General features: G+C 37.0%; 1 protein-coding gene across 1 annotated transcript; it reads left to right on the top strand.

The window, feature by feature from the left end:
• The first annotated feature begins 743 nt into the window (after positions 1 to 743).
• On the top strand, positions 744 to 8,452 carry LOC121311838 (ras-related protein Rab-18-like). Its single transcript, XM_041244008.1, has 7 exons — positions 744 to 941; positions 3,535 to 3,590; positions 5,791 to 5,852; positions 6,799 to 6,871; positions 6,988 to 7,106; positions 7,777 to 7,843; positions 8,122 to 8,452. The coding sequence occupies exons 1-7, from the start codon at positions 874 to 876 to the stop codon at positions 8,295 to 8,297; spliced, it is 621 nt and encodes a 206-aa protein (XP_041099942.1). The 5' UTR covers positions 744 to 873; the 3' UTR covers positions 8,298 to 8,452.
• Positions 8,453 to 20,354: the final 11,902 nt, after the last annotated feature.

Below are 20,354 nucleotides of genomic sequence, written 5' to 3'. Positions count from 1 at the left end.
CCTTCACCATTCTAAACTAACACCAGTGATCGCCCGTTGTATGCACCTGTGACTAGCCTAATTAATCTTGTGTTTAATTCATGACTCCAGCTACATTCCTATGTGTTTTTGCGGATGGAATTTAACCCCCTCGCACAGACACAGGCAGGGCTTCCATCTACTGTACCATATATAGATATTGTATCATATGTAGATATGATACAACACAAACAGTAAAGCCTGCAACATAAAAAAGTGATGAAACAGGCTTTATTGAAAAATACACTAACAGCAGATGTATCATTGACCATACCACATGGGGGACGATTAGGAAATTAAATGTTTCACCTCAGCTGATCTGTCAGTTGATTGCATTGTACTGGTTTAGGCTGTCTGTATGTCTGCCCAGCCATCTGTCTGTATGAGCGCTTCTGGTTTAGCGTTGGAAAGCCAAAGACCACCAGGTTAGGTTTCTATTCACCTTGTAAGTGTAACCTGAAATATGTATGCAAATGGCATCGAATTAACAGAGATGTGTCCTGTTTCTGAAACCTACTGTAACTAGCCAACAGCAGGACAGAGTCTATTCCACGTTTTCTAATTTCTGTCCCATTTACTTCTGCACAGTTTACAGCAATAAGCCTCCCAGCTTTGGAGCGCTGTTTAACCCTCTTGGATACCCCCTGGTGGTGGTGTCTCTTTATGCAGCTTGTGTTGTGCTGCGCTGGAGCGGCATTGTGACGGCACAATGTGTCTGCTCCAATAGGAAGTTGCTTTGTGAGGGGAAGTTCTCCGTGGAAACAGAGAACGCAGGTCCTTCAGTAACGTGAATCTGCAACGTATTCTTCAGTCATCATCTGTCAACGACATAAAACATCCAGAGCAGCTGGAAGTATGGATGACGACGTCTTGACCACTCTGAAGATTTTGATAATCGGAGAAAGCGGAGTAGGGAAGTCAAGGTAAGGATGGTTGTTTTCCACTCAATGTCAGGAAAAAGCAATCCACGGGCCGGCAGGCCTGCGGTGCCCTTTCAGTGTTTACATTACGCATTTCTGATCGGTTTTCTTTTTATTTATTTATTTCGTGTGTTTGTTTCAACGTAGGGTAGAACACAGACTCACTAATGTAGAATGCTGTTTGTGTCGTCCTTTAATTTCAGTTTTAGGTATGACAATTTACTGTACGTGTCACTTGTTTAAATCTAAATGTAATGTTAATAATAATAATAATAATAATAATAATAATAATAATAATTAAAAAAAACACCAGCGTGTGTTCTCCAATGTTACCGTGTCCTTCGTTATTTTTTGTAATTGAAATAGTTGACTTAGTTAATATTCAATTGCTGATTACTAAGTGGTAGCAGACTGGAGGAAAATAATAATGCCAGTACAAAATGCACAGAAAAATATATATATTCAGCGTCAGCTGTCATTTGTGCTGCACGTAGTGATACATATACAAATTGGAATTTGATGTCTTTTTCTGTTTACATTGATCAGTTAGTTTATGCAAGGCTTTTTTTTGTTATGAATAACGGAAACCACGTCCTGAATTGATTCTGTCTGGATAGAATTTGAAATTCATCAGATATCAAAGTGAGGTATGTATTTTTAACATTGAAAAATGTGGAGAATGTAACACGAGGTACCGCTTTGTACTGGGATGTTGCAACTGCTAGTCTGGTGGTGATGATGACGTAACGGGGTTGTACAGTGTACTACAGTGGCCTTTGGCTCATGCCCTACATTGTGTTATAGGCCCCCTGATTAGGCAGAAGGTTAGAAACACTCCCAGTGGTCTTTGAAATAGACAACAGATTTATAAATTCTGTCTGTTTCGGTGTTTATGCAGAGCTACAGTCATTTCTTTGGTCTTGGAAACAGCATTTCATAACCAGAGGGACAAAGATACATGCTTACACTGTGTTTGTGTAGGCTGCTACTGTATGTTCATTTGCAAAGCCTAAACTGGAAATGAGTATTCATTAAAACACGATCAATCAGATGTACTGCAAGAAATGAAAGGAAGCAACCATTTTCTGGATTTACTGTTCAAAAGCCACTTTCCATGATGTCAGTGGCATATTAAAATATTGGTTGAGCAAAATAGGTTTCTTTGTTAATCAATTTGAGATGTTCAATAATGGGCCATTCACACAGTTGAATGACTGTAATGGAGTGATACGACAAATGGACATCAAACTGCAAAGTTCTTATAATAAATTGTCTGTGTATTTTATATACGTTAATAATTCCCACTGCAAGTACTGTGTAGGCTGACTCATACTCAGGGTTAGAAACTTGCACTAGTCCATCACCAGTTGTCAGGAATGGGAGCCATTAGGCACCTGCCACATACACTCTGACCTGATTGAATTTATCACCACGTGAACAAGCATGTCCGTCACATTCATCCTAGCCATGGATGTAAATTCAAAACAAGAGCTAGCCGTAGCATCACCATGCCCTGTATTGACTGTATGACAGTGTAAGTGTGACATACAGAGAGATGGACATGTCTGATTTCTTGTAACCCCATATTCTGATACTCTATAGCTTGTGCTAAAGTATGGCTGGACCAAGTTTCATCATGAGTGTGACAAAGACAGAGTGACAGCCAGATATCCTCTGTATGCCCCAAAATATGTGCTGAAGCAGGTCCTTGGCAAGTTTCATCACAATTAGACAAGTTATTCTTTAAATGCAAAGCTCCAAAGTGCCGTGCAGAGTATACTGTTGGATAAGTCGGGGCTCGATTTGCTCCTTTTGATTTTAACTTAATTTGAGGCAGTCCTGAAACCCAGTACGGTGTGCAGGATTAGTATGACTTTCAAACGCTGCATATCTCCAGGCATTTTTAAAACTTTAAAAAGTTACAGTCTGACATTTATTGATGCCTGATGGAACACCTTTGACACTTAAAATCTTGTTGGACACATGGTCATAAAAACTATATTCTGACTGACAAACAGCTGAGTAGTGGAACTTGTTTTTCAAAGTGGAGCATTGCTCCTTATTTGACTCCCTGCTTTTTCGGGCGTTTCTAACACACACAAGGGCGGTTATTTTCCATCTTGCTTGCTGGCATCTGATGCAGGGGCTGCACCCAAGGAATTAGTATAGCAGGTAAACTAAATACAAAAATATGAACTGAGTCGATGCTAAATTGGTGATTAATCAAATGAAGATTATGGAGATTGTTTGTACAGAAGGCTTTACATACAGCTTTACAGAGTGCAATTCATGTAAGACTTTAGTTAAGAGAAACCAGTAATTATTTTCCATTCCTCTGTCCAGGCTTGATAGTTATCCCAAAAGAAAACCCTATCTTGGTTTTCTAGTTCGTCATTGTGAGTGCTTATACATGATCTGTACCCTTTATAGGCAGTTAGCTTTTGATAATGGTAAGACGGAAGCAACAGATTGTTTGGTGCTGTGCTGCCTACTGTAAAACCGTTTGTTGTACTTGGTGTATTTTTTTTTTTTAATTTTTAGTGATTTTTAAAGATTACTCAGTGTGTGTTTATCTTTTCTGGCGTGTCTTTTGCAGTCTTCTCTTAAGGTTTACGGATGATACTTTTGATCCAGAACTCGCGGCAACCATTGGTAAGTTTGAAATAAAATAAAAATTGTGTGTCATAGGCTGATTATTATATTGGTAAAAACAACTGTTTGGAGTTTTTGTCCTAGTTGTTTTTTAGACAAAATTCTGAATGCTAATCTGCTTGTTCTTGACCAGTTATTAGGTTTTAAATAAGATCACACAACTGCCAAAAGAATTCTTGCAGAGCTAGTTGGATCTGGTCAGGAGCTACTAGGACTGTAACTTGGACTGTAAACCAGCTTTTTGTTTTCTTTAAAAAAATTATAACTTAAACGATGTGAGCACAACAAGGAAACAGTTAAGTTGATTAGAGATGCGTAAGTGACGAGCACATTTAAACATATCAAAGATCTGTCTTAACCAGTCACAAATATGAAACTCAATCTGCACAAGAGCAGGGACAAAAGCAGGGACAAAAGCAGCCTTGTGAAAGTAATACCGGCCTAAATATATTTGCAATAAACAATGTGAATCTTGTATACAGTATCCAAGTTAGAGCAGCGCATTGCTGCACTTCATATTCAATATTAGACCAAACAAGCTAGAAAATTACATGCAATATGTGTCAAGATTTACAGCTCTAAATTATACCTATTTTTTTGACAGATCACTGTCAGCATACTTGAGATTGTTGATAGACTTTACAGGGGTTTCGCGGTCCTACAAAATCCGTTTCTGTTGGCAACATTGTCAGCACATCAGTTATTCTTCATAACATTTACACAGGAATGAATGTGCAGACTGGCAGAGCTTTCCTGTGCCATCCATTCCTCCATGGCCAGGACTACAGTTGGCCCAATTTCAATTTCTGACAATTCCTTGGAAAATTGTAGCCAATGTAACCCTAACACTTAGCCAATGTCTGGTAGCTTGGTGAACTGCACACATGTTGTAACACCTGGTGCCTGTTAAATACTGTACTGAACAAGACAAAAAAAAGAAGCGTTAGGTTGTGGCCCTGTCCACGCTACATAACCGGTCTCGAGAACCATACTCGAAACCGTTCTAATGAATTCAGCTCAAAGCGTCCATGCTCAAGCACCGTTTCATGTTTAGTTGGGCTTAATGCGTCCACAAACTATTAGTATAGTTCAGTTACAGTTCATAGCAGTGCAGTGAACAGGGAAATTAATACGATAGTATCCCACCATGCACTGTATTTTATTTTAAAATAATATGTTATGTTTCTTATTAATAGAGGTGCATATTGCTAAAAAGAAATAAAACAAGTGTTTTGGATAAAGTGTGAACACACACAAGTAGGGCTTGACGTTTTCGGGTTTTATTTTTAATCAGGTGACATCCCTTTAAGCAAATTGAGCTGATTCTGTTTCATAATTAAACTCAGAAAAAGCTGTTAATTACAAAACAATCTTTGTTTTTAACTTCTTGTCTGCGCCTAATTCTGGTCCCCTTTTATTTTTATTTCAAACACAGGTGACAAATTACTTGAATTGTTCATTCCCGGTCATACTTTTAGCATTTCATTTTTGCAGTCGCCTAATTTAACATTGTGCTTTTGTTATTTTCCCCACTAGTTTAACCGAGATATCCTGACAAGTTTTTTTTTTTTAAGTAAAAGAATGATGAGGAGTGTACACTGATAGCAAGTCCTTCAGGCACAAGTATTTTGCCAAATATACAACAAAGCATTTTGGGTTATTGGAGGATTCACAAAAAATATAGTACAGTATTACAGTGTCCACACTTCTATAAACCACACTGCCTGGTACAATCCAATTAGAACCAGACTCAAGACTACCCCCTGAGGTGGTCTCGAGTACGGTGTTAAACTCTGTGTAGTGTGGAGGCAAACCGTATTTAGTACTTTTAAGCTGGTTTAAATGCATTTAATACAGTTTAAAGTGTGGACAGGGCCTTTGTTTAGACTTTGCAAAAAAAGGCCTGAGGCTTATTCTTTATACTTAAAAGTTACATTTGTAGTGGGATACCAGATTGGCATGGCAGATCAAAACCATATATTAGTTTGGGCAGACAAAGGCATTGTGTTTATTAATGACATTGTTTCTCACCATTCATCTATAATGACGGGAATAAGGGATTTGAGTGCATGGAGGGACTGGACATCATCCTTTAAAATGACACTGTTTATAGCAAGCTAGTTTTATTTGGTGACTATTTATTAGCCATGCAGAAAAGCATTGCAGTTTATTGTACTGGTCGAATGAATGTTTCTTGCAGGTGTTGACTTCAAAGTGAAAACTATATCGGTGGATGGGAATAAGGCAAAGCTTGCGATATGGGTAAGCTGTTTTTGTATGTCTAATGCAATACAAGGAAACTTAATTTTAACTTGACAAATTTTAAAATCGTTTTAATAATACCTCTCACAGATATATATATATATATATATATATATATATATATATTATATATATTATATAATATATATATTATATAATGTTATATGAACTAACTATTGGATTACGGGATGGATCTTGCATTTGAAAAGACTGTAGGTCGTGGTTATAACTAGCCATATTGTAAGTAGATATATTGTAAAGAATCTGAAGAACATTGCATGTACACCTATTGACTTCTGATGTTGGAGTGTATGATAGATTGCAATTGGAAGCTTGTTATCCACCTACAAAATCACCTTGGTTTATGAGCATGTCTGAATTCCACTCCTCCCCTGTCTGGACTTTTGAGGTTTTGTATGTTTCAGTCTTAGCACTAAACATAAAAGACTGTTGATTTACACACTTGTAATCCAACAGATGGAGCCTTACGTTTATTTGCTAAAGCTTATTAATGGTAAACTAGAGATCAACGCACATAACTAAGCATAGCAATTTGGGTCTACCAGATTTAATGAGGCAAATGGAATTAGTGGAATGTAGCAATACTGTAGGTTAAGCACATGCAGTGCTATTTGGAATTTCAGATGGAAACTAAAACACAGAACCACACTGTTTCTGTACAGTCAGATGTATTGAAGACTATCCTTTGATATATATAACCAACTCATTTTAATACTGTATAAGGTGCAACACACTTGTAATCCTTCAGATGGTGCCAATGACTAGTTTTAGAAAATTCCTTGAGTTTCAAAAGCGGTTCCTTATTTGCAAGATGGTGTTGTAGATTTAGTGAATTCTTGTTGTGTTTATGTTTTGTTTTTGTATTTTTTTATTTTTTTATTTTAATTATATTTAGTAGATCAAAATATTTTGCTTTTAATTTTAGGACACGGCTGGTCAGGAACGGTTCAGAACTTTGACTCCTAGCTACTATAGAGGAGCACAGGGTGTGATCCTGGGTAAGTCAGCAGGCTTTTTATATTCTTTCTTGTTGGTTTTGATGTTGCGTGTCTTGAGGTCTAACTTATGAAATGCATGCAAGCACTGAATGGATTGTCAATTGCTTTTCTTTCAGTATATGATGTGACGAGACGAGATACGTTCGGCAAACTTGATAACTGGCTGAATGAGCTGGAAACGTACTGCACAAGGAATGACCTCGTCAAAATGTTAGTTGGAAACAAAATTGATAAGGTGAGTCTTATTTAGCTATTTCCATAGATCAGAAACTGCTGTGCTTCCATATGAAGGAAGGGAAGATTCAATTAAACGGGATAAAAGAGAGCTTAGCAAAACAGAGACATTTAAAGTGCTGTAAGTTAACTAGCCAAACAGGGTCGTTGGTAAAGAGAGCACTGTATATCTTGGCACTCAAAAGCTCTGTATGCTGTATGATAATTGTCTTTGGAACGCTTCTTACAAAAGGCTCAATCTTTAATAAATATTTTTGTATTCCCTGAAGGGATGCATATCCCTGTCCATGGGGATATTGTGAAAGTTCCTGTATATGTAAATGAATGCATGTATGTCACACTTGAATTTGCTCAAAGGACCAATTTTGCAGTTATGAAACTTGGTAAGGACATTTTCCAGAGCAGTGCATTGAGCGTATCACACGGGGATATAAGAAGGTGTCTGTAAGTATGTGTCAGTCTGTTACACTCAGAGGCATTGAAAATGTGTGAAACGATTGTGTAATAGTTTTCACTTGTCCATGCTTCAGCTACAGTACCCTATTACTAGCTACTGGGATATAGTGTATGGGATTTTTTTTGTTTTGTTTTGTTAAGACCATAAATAAACATGTGTTAAGTGTTGAGATTGTGCTGAAAGGTGTTTTTTTTTTTTTTTTTTTATAATATAGGACGGTCGGGAACTAGACAGGAATGAAGGCCTTAAATTTGCACGGAAACATTCCATGCTTTTTATAGGTAAGTCAGAAGTAATCACCACAAATAATAAGACTTTTTTTATTGTTATTGCAGGCAATCGTACACAGGAAACTGCTTTCTCGATGACTCTTTCCATTTTATTTTTATCATGTCATCTCTTTTTTAATGCAACTTCAAGGTGATTTTTGTTTTCATAAGCAATATGCATTTTAATGGTGGCTGTCTTAATGTATTAATTTGACAGGTGAATTTATTTATCTAATTTCAATATTTAAAGACTTTTTCTGAGAACTGTTTACATTTTAACCCCTTTGTAGAAGCCAGTGCGAAAACTTGTGATGGTGTACAGTGCGCTTTTGAAGAACTTGTGGAGAAAATCATTCAGACACCTGGACTGTGGGAGAGCGAGACCCAGAACAGAGGAGTGAGGCTGTCTGACCAGGAGGAGGGCAGTAGAGCTGGAAGCTGTGGTGGATACTGCTCCATGTTGTAGAAGAAAAAAAAAAATCACAAAACTAAAACATCCTTTTTTTTAATTTTTTTTTTACACTATTTAAACAGCTGATGAACTGTATTCCTGCCTATACTTTCATTAGCTGATGTCATAAGAACATGGCTGTTTGCACACTTTCTGGTAACATGGCAGCAGCAAAAAAAAGACCGCTCCCAAACAACTTGTCAGACTGACTATGGGTGCAGTTGTCCAGTTTATATACATATGAAGACCATTGAATGTGGCTGGTATCAGTTAATGTAGCAAAATATTTACAACTCCCACTAAAGCTAAACACATCCCTCCTTTCTGCCTTTTAGAGTATCATGCCATTATTTCATCTGTACTTGACAGCTACATGTTTTCCATTGAGCACAAACAGTATTCCTTTCCTCCTGTCGCTATTTTGAATGTGCGGAATTGACAAATGCATTGTGTATAATGCATTGTGCACAAAATCGCTAAAAGGATTTATTTTCCTAGTGTAAGCTGCTTGCTGAACGCGCCGCATCATCACGCCTTTAAATCCGAAAAGAAAAGAAAGGCAACGCTTCATTTTAACATTTTATTTGAGCGGTGAAAATGCTGTTTGATGCTACCAAGTTGTGGACTTTTTTGTAATGTTATTCTGAATCGGTTATTTGTTTGAACCAATTATTAATAGTTCCAGACTTTTTTGGATCTGCATTTTATTACTCGTATTAACTCAGACTGCATTCTTTAAACTGGGTTTGAAAGGTTTGTAAATCAGGCAGATTGGCACTGTAGCTTTCTATTATACGCTGCAAAAGCATACAAATCCATGTCTTGTTTTGTTTCCTGTTTCCTTAGCTAGATCTTTAATGGTCCATAGCCCAGGCACATTCTGACTTTCTTTAAATATCTTCACATCAAAGATTAAACTCAGTTTATTACATTTATCGTATGAATCATTCCCAAATCTAAACTATTTAACAAACCATTAGAGAAGGCTTTACAGTTCAGTGAAACACAACAGATATACAGTATTCTGAGCTTAACAAATACTGCATTTTCTTTTTTTCCAGGCACATTGCTGCAGTGTAGTTCTGTGCATGTTTATAAAAATTACACCATGCAGCAATGTGAATCAGGCCACTTATCTGGACAATGTTCAGGTGTTTGAAGCATATGCCTCCTGCTTCTGTTCGGTACATTTGCATCTAACCTGTTAATCCAAGTAGAATTTGTTTACAAAGATGTATTGTTACGCTCAAATTCAAAGAACTCTTCAAGTGTTTACTTAATTAAAAAAAAAAAAAAAAAGTAAATAAGTTTTAAAAAACACAGTAATTTGTGCTAAAACAGTTCCCAGAAGTTACATTCTGGGGATGGATGGGAGAATCATGATTTATTTAATACCCATGTTTTTAATCTGTTTTTTGTGGAAAATGATTGATCGTGGTGGTTAATAATTAGGGTAATAAAAATTAACTATAAAGCACTCATTATTATGATCTCCACCGAAAGTAGTAATCCGTTTCCACTGATTACCATATTTCCTCCACATAAACATCTTTTCACACACACAACATCACACACACATTACAATAACATTATATATATATATATATATATATATATATATATATATAGTAGATAATATGTATAGTATATAGCTTATATATATATATATAATATATGTATTAGACCTGGATCTGGACCTTTAGACCTGGAGTCCACTGTTTTAATGCTATCTACTGCTTTTAAAAATATTGCATATATACAGTACTGTAAAATCCTACTCTGTTCATGTAAATAAAGAATTAGTATCTGATGGACTTTTCCTTTTTTTTTTTTTTTTTTTAATAATCAAAGTAAATGGTGTGAGTGGTGCGTCCGGTAAAGGCGCACTGCATGGAGTTCAGGGTGTGCCTTATAGCCTGGACATCTGTGGTTCGTGTCCACGCTATTTCATTGCCGACCGTGGATGGGAGTTCTTAAGGGGAGGAGTTGTTCGAGCACCGCCCCGGTGGTGGTTTAGGTGACCAGGGTGTCCTCGGCTCACTGCACCAGCGACCTCTGTGGTCCGGCTGGGCGCCTGCGGGCTTGCGGGCTTGTCTGCTGAGCTTAAATAATAATAGGATATTTTAAATTGGGAGAAAATAATAAAAAATAATTGGTGACACCTGTGTTGTTTTGTGACTTTAGGGTAACAGGAAGGGTAAACAAAACTTACAATATTTCAACAGGAAATAAATCTAGAGGGGATTTTGTGAAAGGTCCTGGAAATTGAATGATTCCTTTCTACTGTGAATAACACTGAATGCCTAAAAAAAAAAAAAAAAAAAAAAAGAATAAAAGTAAAAGTAAAATGAGAAAATCCTGGTCATGTGACAGCCACTATACCTGTAAGAGTGCAACAGGATCTTTGACATCACAATGAGCACGAGTATGGGTCCAACTTGTCTGTGACATCACAATGAGCACAGGTATGGGTTTAACTCGTCTGTGACATCACAATGAGCACAGGTATGGGTCTAACTCGTCTGTGACATCACAATGAGCACGAGTATGAGTCCAACTCGTCTGTGACATCACAATGAGCACAGGTATGGGTTTAACTCGTCTGTGACATCACAATGAGCACAGGTATGGGTCTGACTCGTCTGTGACATCACAATGAGCACAGGTATGGGTCTAACTCGTCTGTGACATCACAATGAGCACAGGTATGGGTCCAACTCGTCTGTGACATCACAATGAGCACAGGTATGGGTCTAACTCGTCTGTGACATCACAATGCGCACAGGTATGGGTCTAACTCGTCTGTGACATCACAATGAGTACAAGTATGGGTCTAACTCGTCTGTGACATCACAATGAGCACAGGTATGGGTCCAACTTGTCTGTGACATCACAATGAGCACAGGTATGGGTTGAACCAGCTGGTATCTCCACACAGGGCTTCATTGCCCAACATAACCATTGAGACAGTCCCTTGGGAACCCTCACCGGAAAGCACAACTCTGTGAGTCATGATGGCTCGATCGTGGCAATAGCCCAATCACACAGGTTCCACTCAAAGCATCTGGAGATGCATGCTGTGGGCTTCACAAGCTGATCACTGCAATCTGTAAATGATGGAAGTACTACTTTTGTCCTGTAAAAGAAACTCATTATGAAATACCAATCCACAAAAAGGGAAACACAACTGAACCAGGTAACTACAGACCAGTAAGCCAGACTTCTATTATATGCAAACTTATGGAAACTATAATAAGATCCAAAATGGAAAATTACCTATATGGTAACAGGGTCCTGGGAGACAGTCAACATGGTTTTAGGAAAGGGAGATCGTGTCTAACTAACTTGCTTGATTTTTTTGAGGATGCAACATCGATAATGGATAATTGCAAAGCATATGACATGGTTTATTTAGATTTCCAGAAAGCTTTTGACAAAGTCCCGCACAAAAGATTAATTCTCAAACTGAACGCAGTTGGGATTCAAGGAAACGCATGTACGTGGATTAGGGAGTGGTTAACATGTAGAAAACAGAAAGTACTGATTAGAGGAAAAACCTCAGAATAGAGTGTGGTAACCAGTGGTGTACCACAGGGATCAGTATTAGGTCCTCTGCTATTCCTAATCTACATTAATGATTTAGATTCTGGTATAGTAAGCAAACTTGTTAAATTTGCAGATGACACAAAAATAGGAGGAGAGGCAAACACTGTTGCAGCAGCAAAGGTCATTCAAAATGATCTAGACAAGATTCAAAACTGGGCAGACACATGGCAAATGACATTTAATAGAGAAAAGTGTAAGGTACTGCACGCAGGAAATAAAAATGTACATTATAAATATCATATGGGAGATACTGAAATTGGAGAAGGAATCTATGAAAAAGACCTAGGAGTTTTTGTTGACTCAGAAATGTCTTCATCTAGACAATGTGGGGAAGCTATAAAAAAGGCTAACAAGATGCTCAGATACATTGTGAAAAGTGTTGAATTTAAATCAAGGGAAGTAATGTTAAAACTGTACAATGCACTAGTAAGATCTCATCTTGAATATTGTGTGCAATTCTGGTCACCTCGCTATAAAAAAGATATTGCTGCTCTAGATAGAGTGCAAAGAAGAGCGACCAGAATTATTCCGGGCCTAAAAGGCATGTCATATGCAGACAGGCTAAAAGAATTGAATCTGTTCAGTCTTGAACAAAGAAGACTACGTGGCGACCTAATTCAAGCATTCAAAATTCTAAAAGGTATTGACAGTGTCGACCCAAGGGACTTTTTCAGCCTGAAAAAAGAAACAAGGACCAGGGGTCACAAATGGAGTTTAGACAGAGGGGCATTCAGAACAGAAAATAGGAGGCACATTTTTATACAGAGAATTGTGAGGGTCTGGAATCAACTCCCCAGTAATGTTGTTGAAGCTGACACCCTGGGATCCTTCAAGAAGCTGCTTGATGAGATTTGGGGATCAATAAGCTACTAACAACCAAACGAGCAAGATGGGCCGAATGGCCTCCTCTCGTTTGTAAACTTTCTTATGTTCTTATGTTCTTATGTAAATGTGTTTGTTTTATTGACATTTTTGGTTTGATTCGATTCTGCTCTTTTTTCCTCCAGTTGCACATTTTCTACCCATGGATTTAACAGTAACTTGACACAAGTATTTTCTGAAATGTAAGCGGATGTTGTGTAGGCAGCTCTGCGGTTGCTTCTCTTCTATTAAAAGTACATTCGACTGTTTACCGCAGCACTGTGACATTAACAAGCAATAATATGAAGCGATGTAGGCAGCAAGACTCTACTTGGCAATACATCTTTAGGAACTCCCACACCAAGCTATTTCCTGTTTTTTTCAGATTCTAGGAATATTATAGAACAGATGTAGTTTTGGCAACAGCTGTATACTGGACTAGAAGCATACTTTGTAAAAGTATACATTTCATCTGTATGTATACTTAAGTAATGTACATGTTATATTTCCTTAGAAAATTACTGTAAAGGGTTAAATTCTAATGTAATAAATCATAACTAACAACTGTCACTAAACAACAGGGTGATTCTACAATGTAATGTATTTGGTTTGTGTCTTTAAATAATATTCAATAACAAGTACACTGCACATAAGTCAGTTTGTGCTGTTTATAGTCTTTTGTCTTAGTGTACTGTGGTATGGTATAATGCCCATTTTATATTTCGTTCATTTCTTTAATTTTATTTTGAGCAGAAGAGTGCGATGTTGAGAGCTTGAGAGGAAATAATGCTCCAGTTGTCACCCTCAGTTCTGATCTTATTTTCAAGTAGCAGGACTTTTTGTGAAATGGCATCTGTTTTATTTAAAGTGTTGGGCTGCCTCACTTTTGAGTGTCTCACACGACGGCGTTGCATTACTACTGAAATAAACACAGAGGTGAGTGTATGATAGTACGTTGGCACCGCGTTCATCTAGAAATAAATCCAGGGATAACAGCCTTCATTCATCAACCATGTCCTGCATGTTATGGAGCTGAAATACTGTATATACACAAATATTCCCGTATCCACATTCATCTATAATGCTGCCATTTACTTTTGAAATAGGAGCGATGTCCATGCCTTGGTTATACAGCAACACGGAAACAAAAACACAAGCGCTAATTTCCACTTTTATAATAAACTAATCAAGTTATGTCAACCTAGACAGGTGTTCATTTTCAAATCGTTAAAACATATTTTCGGGAGGCGCACATGCTTCGACATGGAGGTTCTGTTTGAAAAGGAAAAGCCTATTAGAGAAATGATTGACATCTACAAAAAAAAAAAAAAAAATGATTGGCTATTCAGTATAAATAAATCCAATCTGTTGTATAATTGCCGTGCTTATTTTCCTTACAAGGGCTGATTGCAGGCTAATTATTACTCATGTCTAGTGTTAAATCACTCACACGTACGCAGCTTCTGTGACAGAGACTCGACCCTGGTCTTTGAAATCAGTTTTCATTCTCATCATGTAGTTTTCTATTCAAAGTCCTTCAGTGGTAACAATTCTGCGCGGCTCGAATAACTTTTAAGGCACAATAATGCCAAGCGTCTATAACATCTGGATTGCACACTTGCCTTTTAGTTAAAGTCTATGTAACAACATTGGGATACTTCTTTATATTCAGTGGGAGCTGAATGAGCTTTTAATGTATAATGTATAATGTATACGTGATAACTGCTGTATATTTTCCTGGAGTTTACACTAAGCAGTGGCACAGGGATTGTTTTTGAAATTGTTTACAGAAGGCTCAGATACTTTGCTGAGGGTTTGCTTAGTATACCTTTAGTTATGAAGAATTGTCTTATTACCTCTCAGAATGGATTCACCTCTCAATGAAAATCAATTATAATACCTATGAGCTCTGAAAGGGGTATTGGGAATTTGGGAATTTAATATATAAATAACAATGTATATGTTTAAAAATAATTCTAATACAACCATAGGGGAGATAGATAAAACAAAGGCTTCTGCACACCATGGAAGACAGAATTTGCCTATTGCAATGAACTTAGTTGGGAACTAGTTAGTACAGTATAAGCTGAGGATCGTCAGAGCTCTGCACTTTAGAGTTTGGAGTTAGGGATGATCCCCTTCCCCTCTGAAAATCAACTTTTTGCAAATAAGATAAACAACATTCAATTAAAAAGCCAAGAACTTATTTTTTTACAGGTTCATAATGTATCTGTTTAATTTTTTTTAATGGAAATGGTTTATTTTAATTGAAATAAAATAAAAATATATAAATGATTGGATGCTGTTCCTATGAGTTAAGAGTTTGTAAAGAATCACAGCACATTTTTATTGCATGACACAACTAAACACAAACATCAGACCACATATTCAGAACACCTGGTGACACAGTGCAGCTGGGTAGCAAATTGCACAAGAAGTGAACTTCACTGATTAGATTGAAGCACACACACCGTCCTAAAGGTTCATCCGCATTTTGCTTGTTTACAAATGTGCAAAGGGCTACAATATAGAACATGACTGTGTGTTTAAACCACAAGAGAAACTAGAATGTTTTAATTAGCTAAGCTACAAGGATGTCTTAAGCATCCCTGTGAGAGGAACTTGTATTACTGTGCTGTTTCAGCTGGTAACTTCATATTTTCTGTGTTTTGAAAATCAACTTTAATGGGGGTATTCAGTGTTTATTAAAAAAAAAAAATACCCAAATCATAAACACTATTTCACTGTTCCAAGAAGGGCATCCTCATCTTATTGCAGATAGTGCTGAAGCTGCACATAACATAAATACTCTACTCTCATTTTAAATTTATGGCATGTATTGAAGATGTAGCATAAGTTTGCACAAGATGACATATGGCATCCATTATTTATAGCAAGACCCCAGAAGCATACTTTCGTATGTGATAAACGTGTTGTATGAAATGTATTTTACGCCCCAATAAGAATTCATTGCAGATTGTTAAAGTGGCCCCAGAGAAATGTAACAATTTATTTTGTCACGCAATGATTACATTGGAACCCAACTTGGACCCTGTTTACAGTGAAAGATGGAGGGCGTGCTTCCTGGATAGCTTAATTATGTGTGCAAGTTTATGGCTCAGGTAGAGCTAGAAACCCAACACTGCTAATTAGCAGTGGAGTTACAGCCCTGTGTTTTCAACTGTTGTCTCCAAATAAATGGGAATCATCCCTCTGATTTGTCTTTCATTATGTGACTCTTAACAACACTTGTGAGAGCCTTACCAGTGACTTATAGAAACAAGCAGTGACATCAGTTCAGAAATTTACTTCTGCTTTAGTGTTTGAACAAACATTTTGTGGGCTAGTAAGAAATAAAGAAGCCTCAAAAACTAGAACCCCTTCCATAGAGAGATATATTAAGAGGCCAAAATGTTTCCTCCGTGTTTTTTGCTAACTGCAGTGCTCTACACCTCTGTATCTTGTTTTTCATTTATAACTTGAAATACCTTGGCTGTACTTCAAAGCTAGCACATTTTATTCTTCAAATATTTACATTTATAAAACCCATGGCTTGGCCACAGTAGACAGTAGCACATATATTTAAGTTAGGTCATTGACTGCTGCAAAAGTCTTTTGCAATTCTTCCAGATGTTAATGAATAGAAGTTGACAATTATGTATGTCGTCCCTCGTTTCACTGCTTCTGAGTGCATATTTACTTGTCTAATATGTATCAAGATTTATAACCTTGGATTATGATCTTTGGCACAGTTGTTTTAAAATGAACTCTAGTGTACACAGGGTTTAAAGTGTTCTTAAAAGCTTGATGGCTTAAACTATGTCAAGAAAGAAAAAGATGCACAAGGCATATTTCTTTCTTTCCTGAAACAACAGTTTTGGTAAATAGCAGTTGAGGAGGAAGCAATGCAAACTGAATTGTGAAATCTGCCAGACCATCTGGGTCAACGTAGATGACAGTCTGTCACAAAGACGGCAGGAGTGGGGGACGTCAGACCAGAAACAGGAACCAGGAAATAAACAACAGAGAGGTGGAGTTTGGTGGAGCTGAGCGAATGGTCTCACTCAGCATTTAATAGTGTACAGACAGACAGAAAATAAATGGTTGTAACAACCAAAAACACAGGACACGGCACTTTAAGCCAAAACAAAAAGACAAACAAAACAGACTAAGACTATACAAAACATGGTGAGCTTCTAGTTTACTTATTACTATTACAATTACCTCCATCTTCAATCCCGTTCTCCACTCACCGAACACACAACCCCGAGTGAGTGAAAACATGCTGCTTTTATGCAGCTTTAGAGAGACTCGATTTCTAATCAATCATTCAATTGGAGTCGTGGTACAACCGCACGTGAATTAATAAAGTGCAATTCCCTGTGCTCACATATTATTACTTTTTACTTGCACGTGAAGTGCTGTGCAATCCTCGTGCCTAAATACAAATATACATTTTAAACACTTGTGTTACACAGACCCGTTTATATCCCGTGTACCAGTGACTATACACCAACATTTAACACACAACACAAAATACACACAGGGGCGGGCACTTTGCCACACAGTCCCAGTATGAATTGGAAATAGCTTATATAGCTTTGGACTGAAGACAGGTGAACACAGAGCTGCCTTTCTGATAATGTTGGGGATTAGCAGTAAATAATACTGTATATACTTGATAGGGTTGGGCAGGGATGTCCTGATGTGTTCTTGAAAGCCCTACACTCTGCTTTTTTTTTAATTGTTGAGTGCATTTTTCATGACAGTTGGCTAGTCATTGGTATGATATGTATCTGCAACCATATGCTAAGATTGTAATGTGTATGTTACTTTATATATATATATATATATATGTTTATATGTGTGTGTGTGTGTGTGTGTGTGTGTGTGTGTTTGGTTAAAACCTCATCATAGGAGCAAAAATTTAACAATTGCCCTCACATCCTTACACCACTGGACAATAGCCTCAGTCTGTCATGCGATTGGTTCACATCACTGTCAGTTACGCCCAGTTTCAAAAACGCCCTCCATCTCCACTCCTAACAACAAGATAAAATGGTTGAATAAAAAAACTGCTGAATGGCAATTCTGCCACAGAAAATGAATTACAAATAAACTACGAGAAAAAAAATAAAACGTACATTGCATACAGCTTGGCGCCTTTGTGGTTAGGGTGTGGGTCAAAAATACTGTAGCGCTTATGGCATACTGTACAAAGTGAGTTAAGTAGTAACTCACTGCACTGTAATATCGCAGTGTATGAAACTTATGGCTCATTTCACAGACCCTGATTAGCGCTAGTTTTGGATTACCTTTCCTATGGTAACAATAGTCCAATATCAGTGCTAATGTGAACAAGCCGGTAATGTAAACAGTGTAACTGGAATACAGCATTACCAACTTAACTGCTTTAATATCTCTACTGTAATTGCTAATACAAATGTATCTGATGACAGCTTCCAACAAATACTTTTCAGGGAGAACAGTATCCTTTCCCAGTTGTATATTTTTCTTAGGAACAAAGCTGGATCCCCCTTCAATGAACTGACTCAGTTCCAGACACAAGGTGGGCGGGCAGTTTGGCATTGTGTTGTTTTTTTTTTTTTTTTTTTTTTTGCTTTGCAGGTATCAGACAAAACAAAACATCTGCTCTAAAGTAATACAGCTTGAAAACCGCACTTGTTGGACAGGACCAACTATACAGTTTCCCAAAAGACAAACTAATCAGGTAGGTCTTACTAAAAGGTTTCGATCTCATGCAAATACCACACAATCCAAATGTTTTTTTCAAGACCTCCTTTTTAAAAAAAAAAACAAGATTAACATATTGTATAGGCATAGCCAGTTAGGTTTGGAAGAAGGTACTGTACATACAATTGTAGTGTACAAAAGACATAAACAAAAGATTTCAAATTCAACTTGTAAGAATATATATATATATATATATATATATATATATATATATATATATATATATATATATATATAGTAGCTATGCCTATACAATGTTAATCTAGTTTTAAAAAAAAGGTCTTGAAAAAAATCTTTGCATTGTGTGGCCTCATTTTACATGATAAATGATTGTATTATTTACAGCTAGTGAGCTCATGTGGTAATCATGTGAAGCAGCACAGCATTCATAGAACACAATAGCTGCCTTTAATGAGCGTGTTGTCAGAATGTAATTGTAAGATATCTGATTACTTCAGCATGGCTGCCGGTAATATTTCTTCATTACAGATAGGAAACACTTCTTTTCATTCAGATCGTGTCAGGATTTTTTTTTTGTTCTTTTACTCCATTCCCCTTTCTTTCTTTTTTCTTCTTTTTGGTAATTTGAGTACAAGAGTGAAAAAAAAATAGAAAACGGTTTCTGGTCTTTTTCAAAACGCTAGCCAAACTGAAATTTGAATTGCCCGTGTTCATTTTCAGCAAAAAGAAACAACTGTAAGTCTAATTTAAGCGGTCAGATTTTACTGTGCAATTCAAAGTGTCAGATTTGCTAAACTATTACTGAAGTTTTCAACATTAAAGACTATAATTATTCAGTAGTAATTATTTGGCGCATGTCCAGTACTGTAAGAAGCCTTCATTTACCACTGGGAGTTGTTTACTGCCCTTTTTAACTACTACATTGTAATTTCTGTGATTTTAGATAAAAGGGGTTTAGACTTTGCAGCAGAGACAATCGATATTAAGATCTGTCACTGTTCAGTGCATTTATGTTGACCCCATGAGGTAGATCTGAAAGGCGATATGAAGGAAACAGATCGAGAAGAGCCCGCAAGATGTTAATCCACCAGTTTTGCATCGGTATTCTGCGCGGTCTTAAATTCAAAGCACTTGAGTCAAATTCTGGATATTCTTTGTAGGTCTTGTTCTGGTGGTTCAGCAGTTTACCTTGGTTTTCAGTTACATTTTGGTTGAAGAACTCAGGGGACGACAGTAATAACCAAACCCGTGATGTTAAAAGTGAAGTGTTACCACTATAGTGTACTTCTCCATCTGTACTGTGCTTTGTCCACTCTAGCCAAAGACATAAACACTTTCATCAAAATTAAACAAGAATCTACAGTATGAAAAAGGGATATAGAGATAAATCCCTGTATTGATTTTTGGATCAAAAATGGTTTCACCTCCAGGAGAATCTATTAGGAGCGTCTACACATACATGGAATACATCACCATGCCAACTCCCAAAACACATCAAGTCCATCCTCGGGATGCTCATGGAAAACATTGCATTTATCTTATCTTAGCTATTGTTAATATAACTAAGCGTTTACCTTAACAACCAATCAGAAGTCTCCATTGCTGTAGGATATGTCATGATACACTACAGCTTTTGATTGAAATTGTTTTATATGTTCTTTATAAAGTTATGGTGTATAATAGCAATGACCCTTTATATCCTTGACCTACAGGCGAGGCTGATGTTACAAACTTAAATGTGTGAAAACTAAAGATAGTGAAATTTTACAAGATTGTGAAACTGCTGGCTGGTTGGGTCCATGACAAGAACACAGATTGTGACAAAAGTGGAACAAACACCAACAGAAAAAAAAAAAAAAACAACTCTAAAGACAGCAACTGTTTCTCATA

Source organism: Polyodon spathula, chromosome 3 (genome assembly GCF_017654505.1).
Source record: "Polyodon spathula isolate WHYD16114869_AA chromosome 3, ASM1765450v1, whole genome shotgun sequence".
In the NCBI taxonomy this organism is placed as follows: domain Eukaryota; kingdom Metazoa; phylum Chordata; class Actinopteri; order Acipenseriformes; family Polyodontidae; genus Polyodon; species Polyodon spathula.
Note: the sequence above shows the minus strand (reverse complement) of the source record. Positions and strands in the feature narration are given on the sequence as shown.

Bases quoted from the DNA above. Each gene is read 5' to 3' on its own strand.
- LOC121311838 (XM_041244008.1), top strand. From the start codon at position 874: ATGGATGACGACGTCTTGACCACTCTGAAGATTTTGATAATCGGAGAA. The intron at 942-3,534 runs GTAAGGATGGTT...TGTCTTTTGCAG, and splicing joins AGCGGAGTAGGGAAGTCAAG to TCTTCTCTTAAGGTTTACGG. The intron at 7,107-7,776 runs GTGAGTCTTATT...TTTATAATATAG, and splicing joins TTGGAAACAAAATTGATAAG to GACGGTCGGGAACTAGACAG.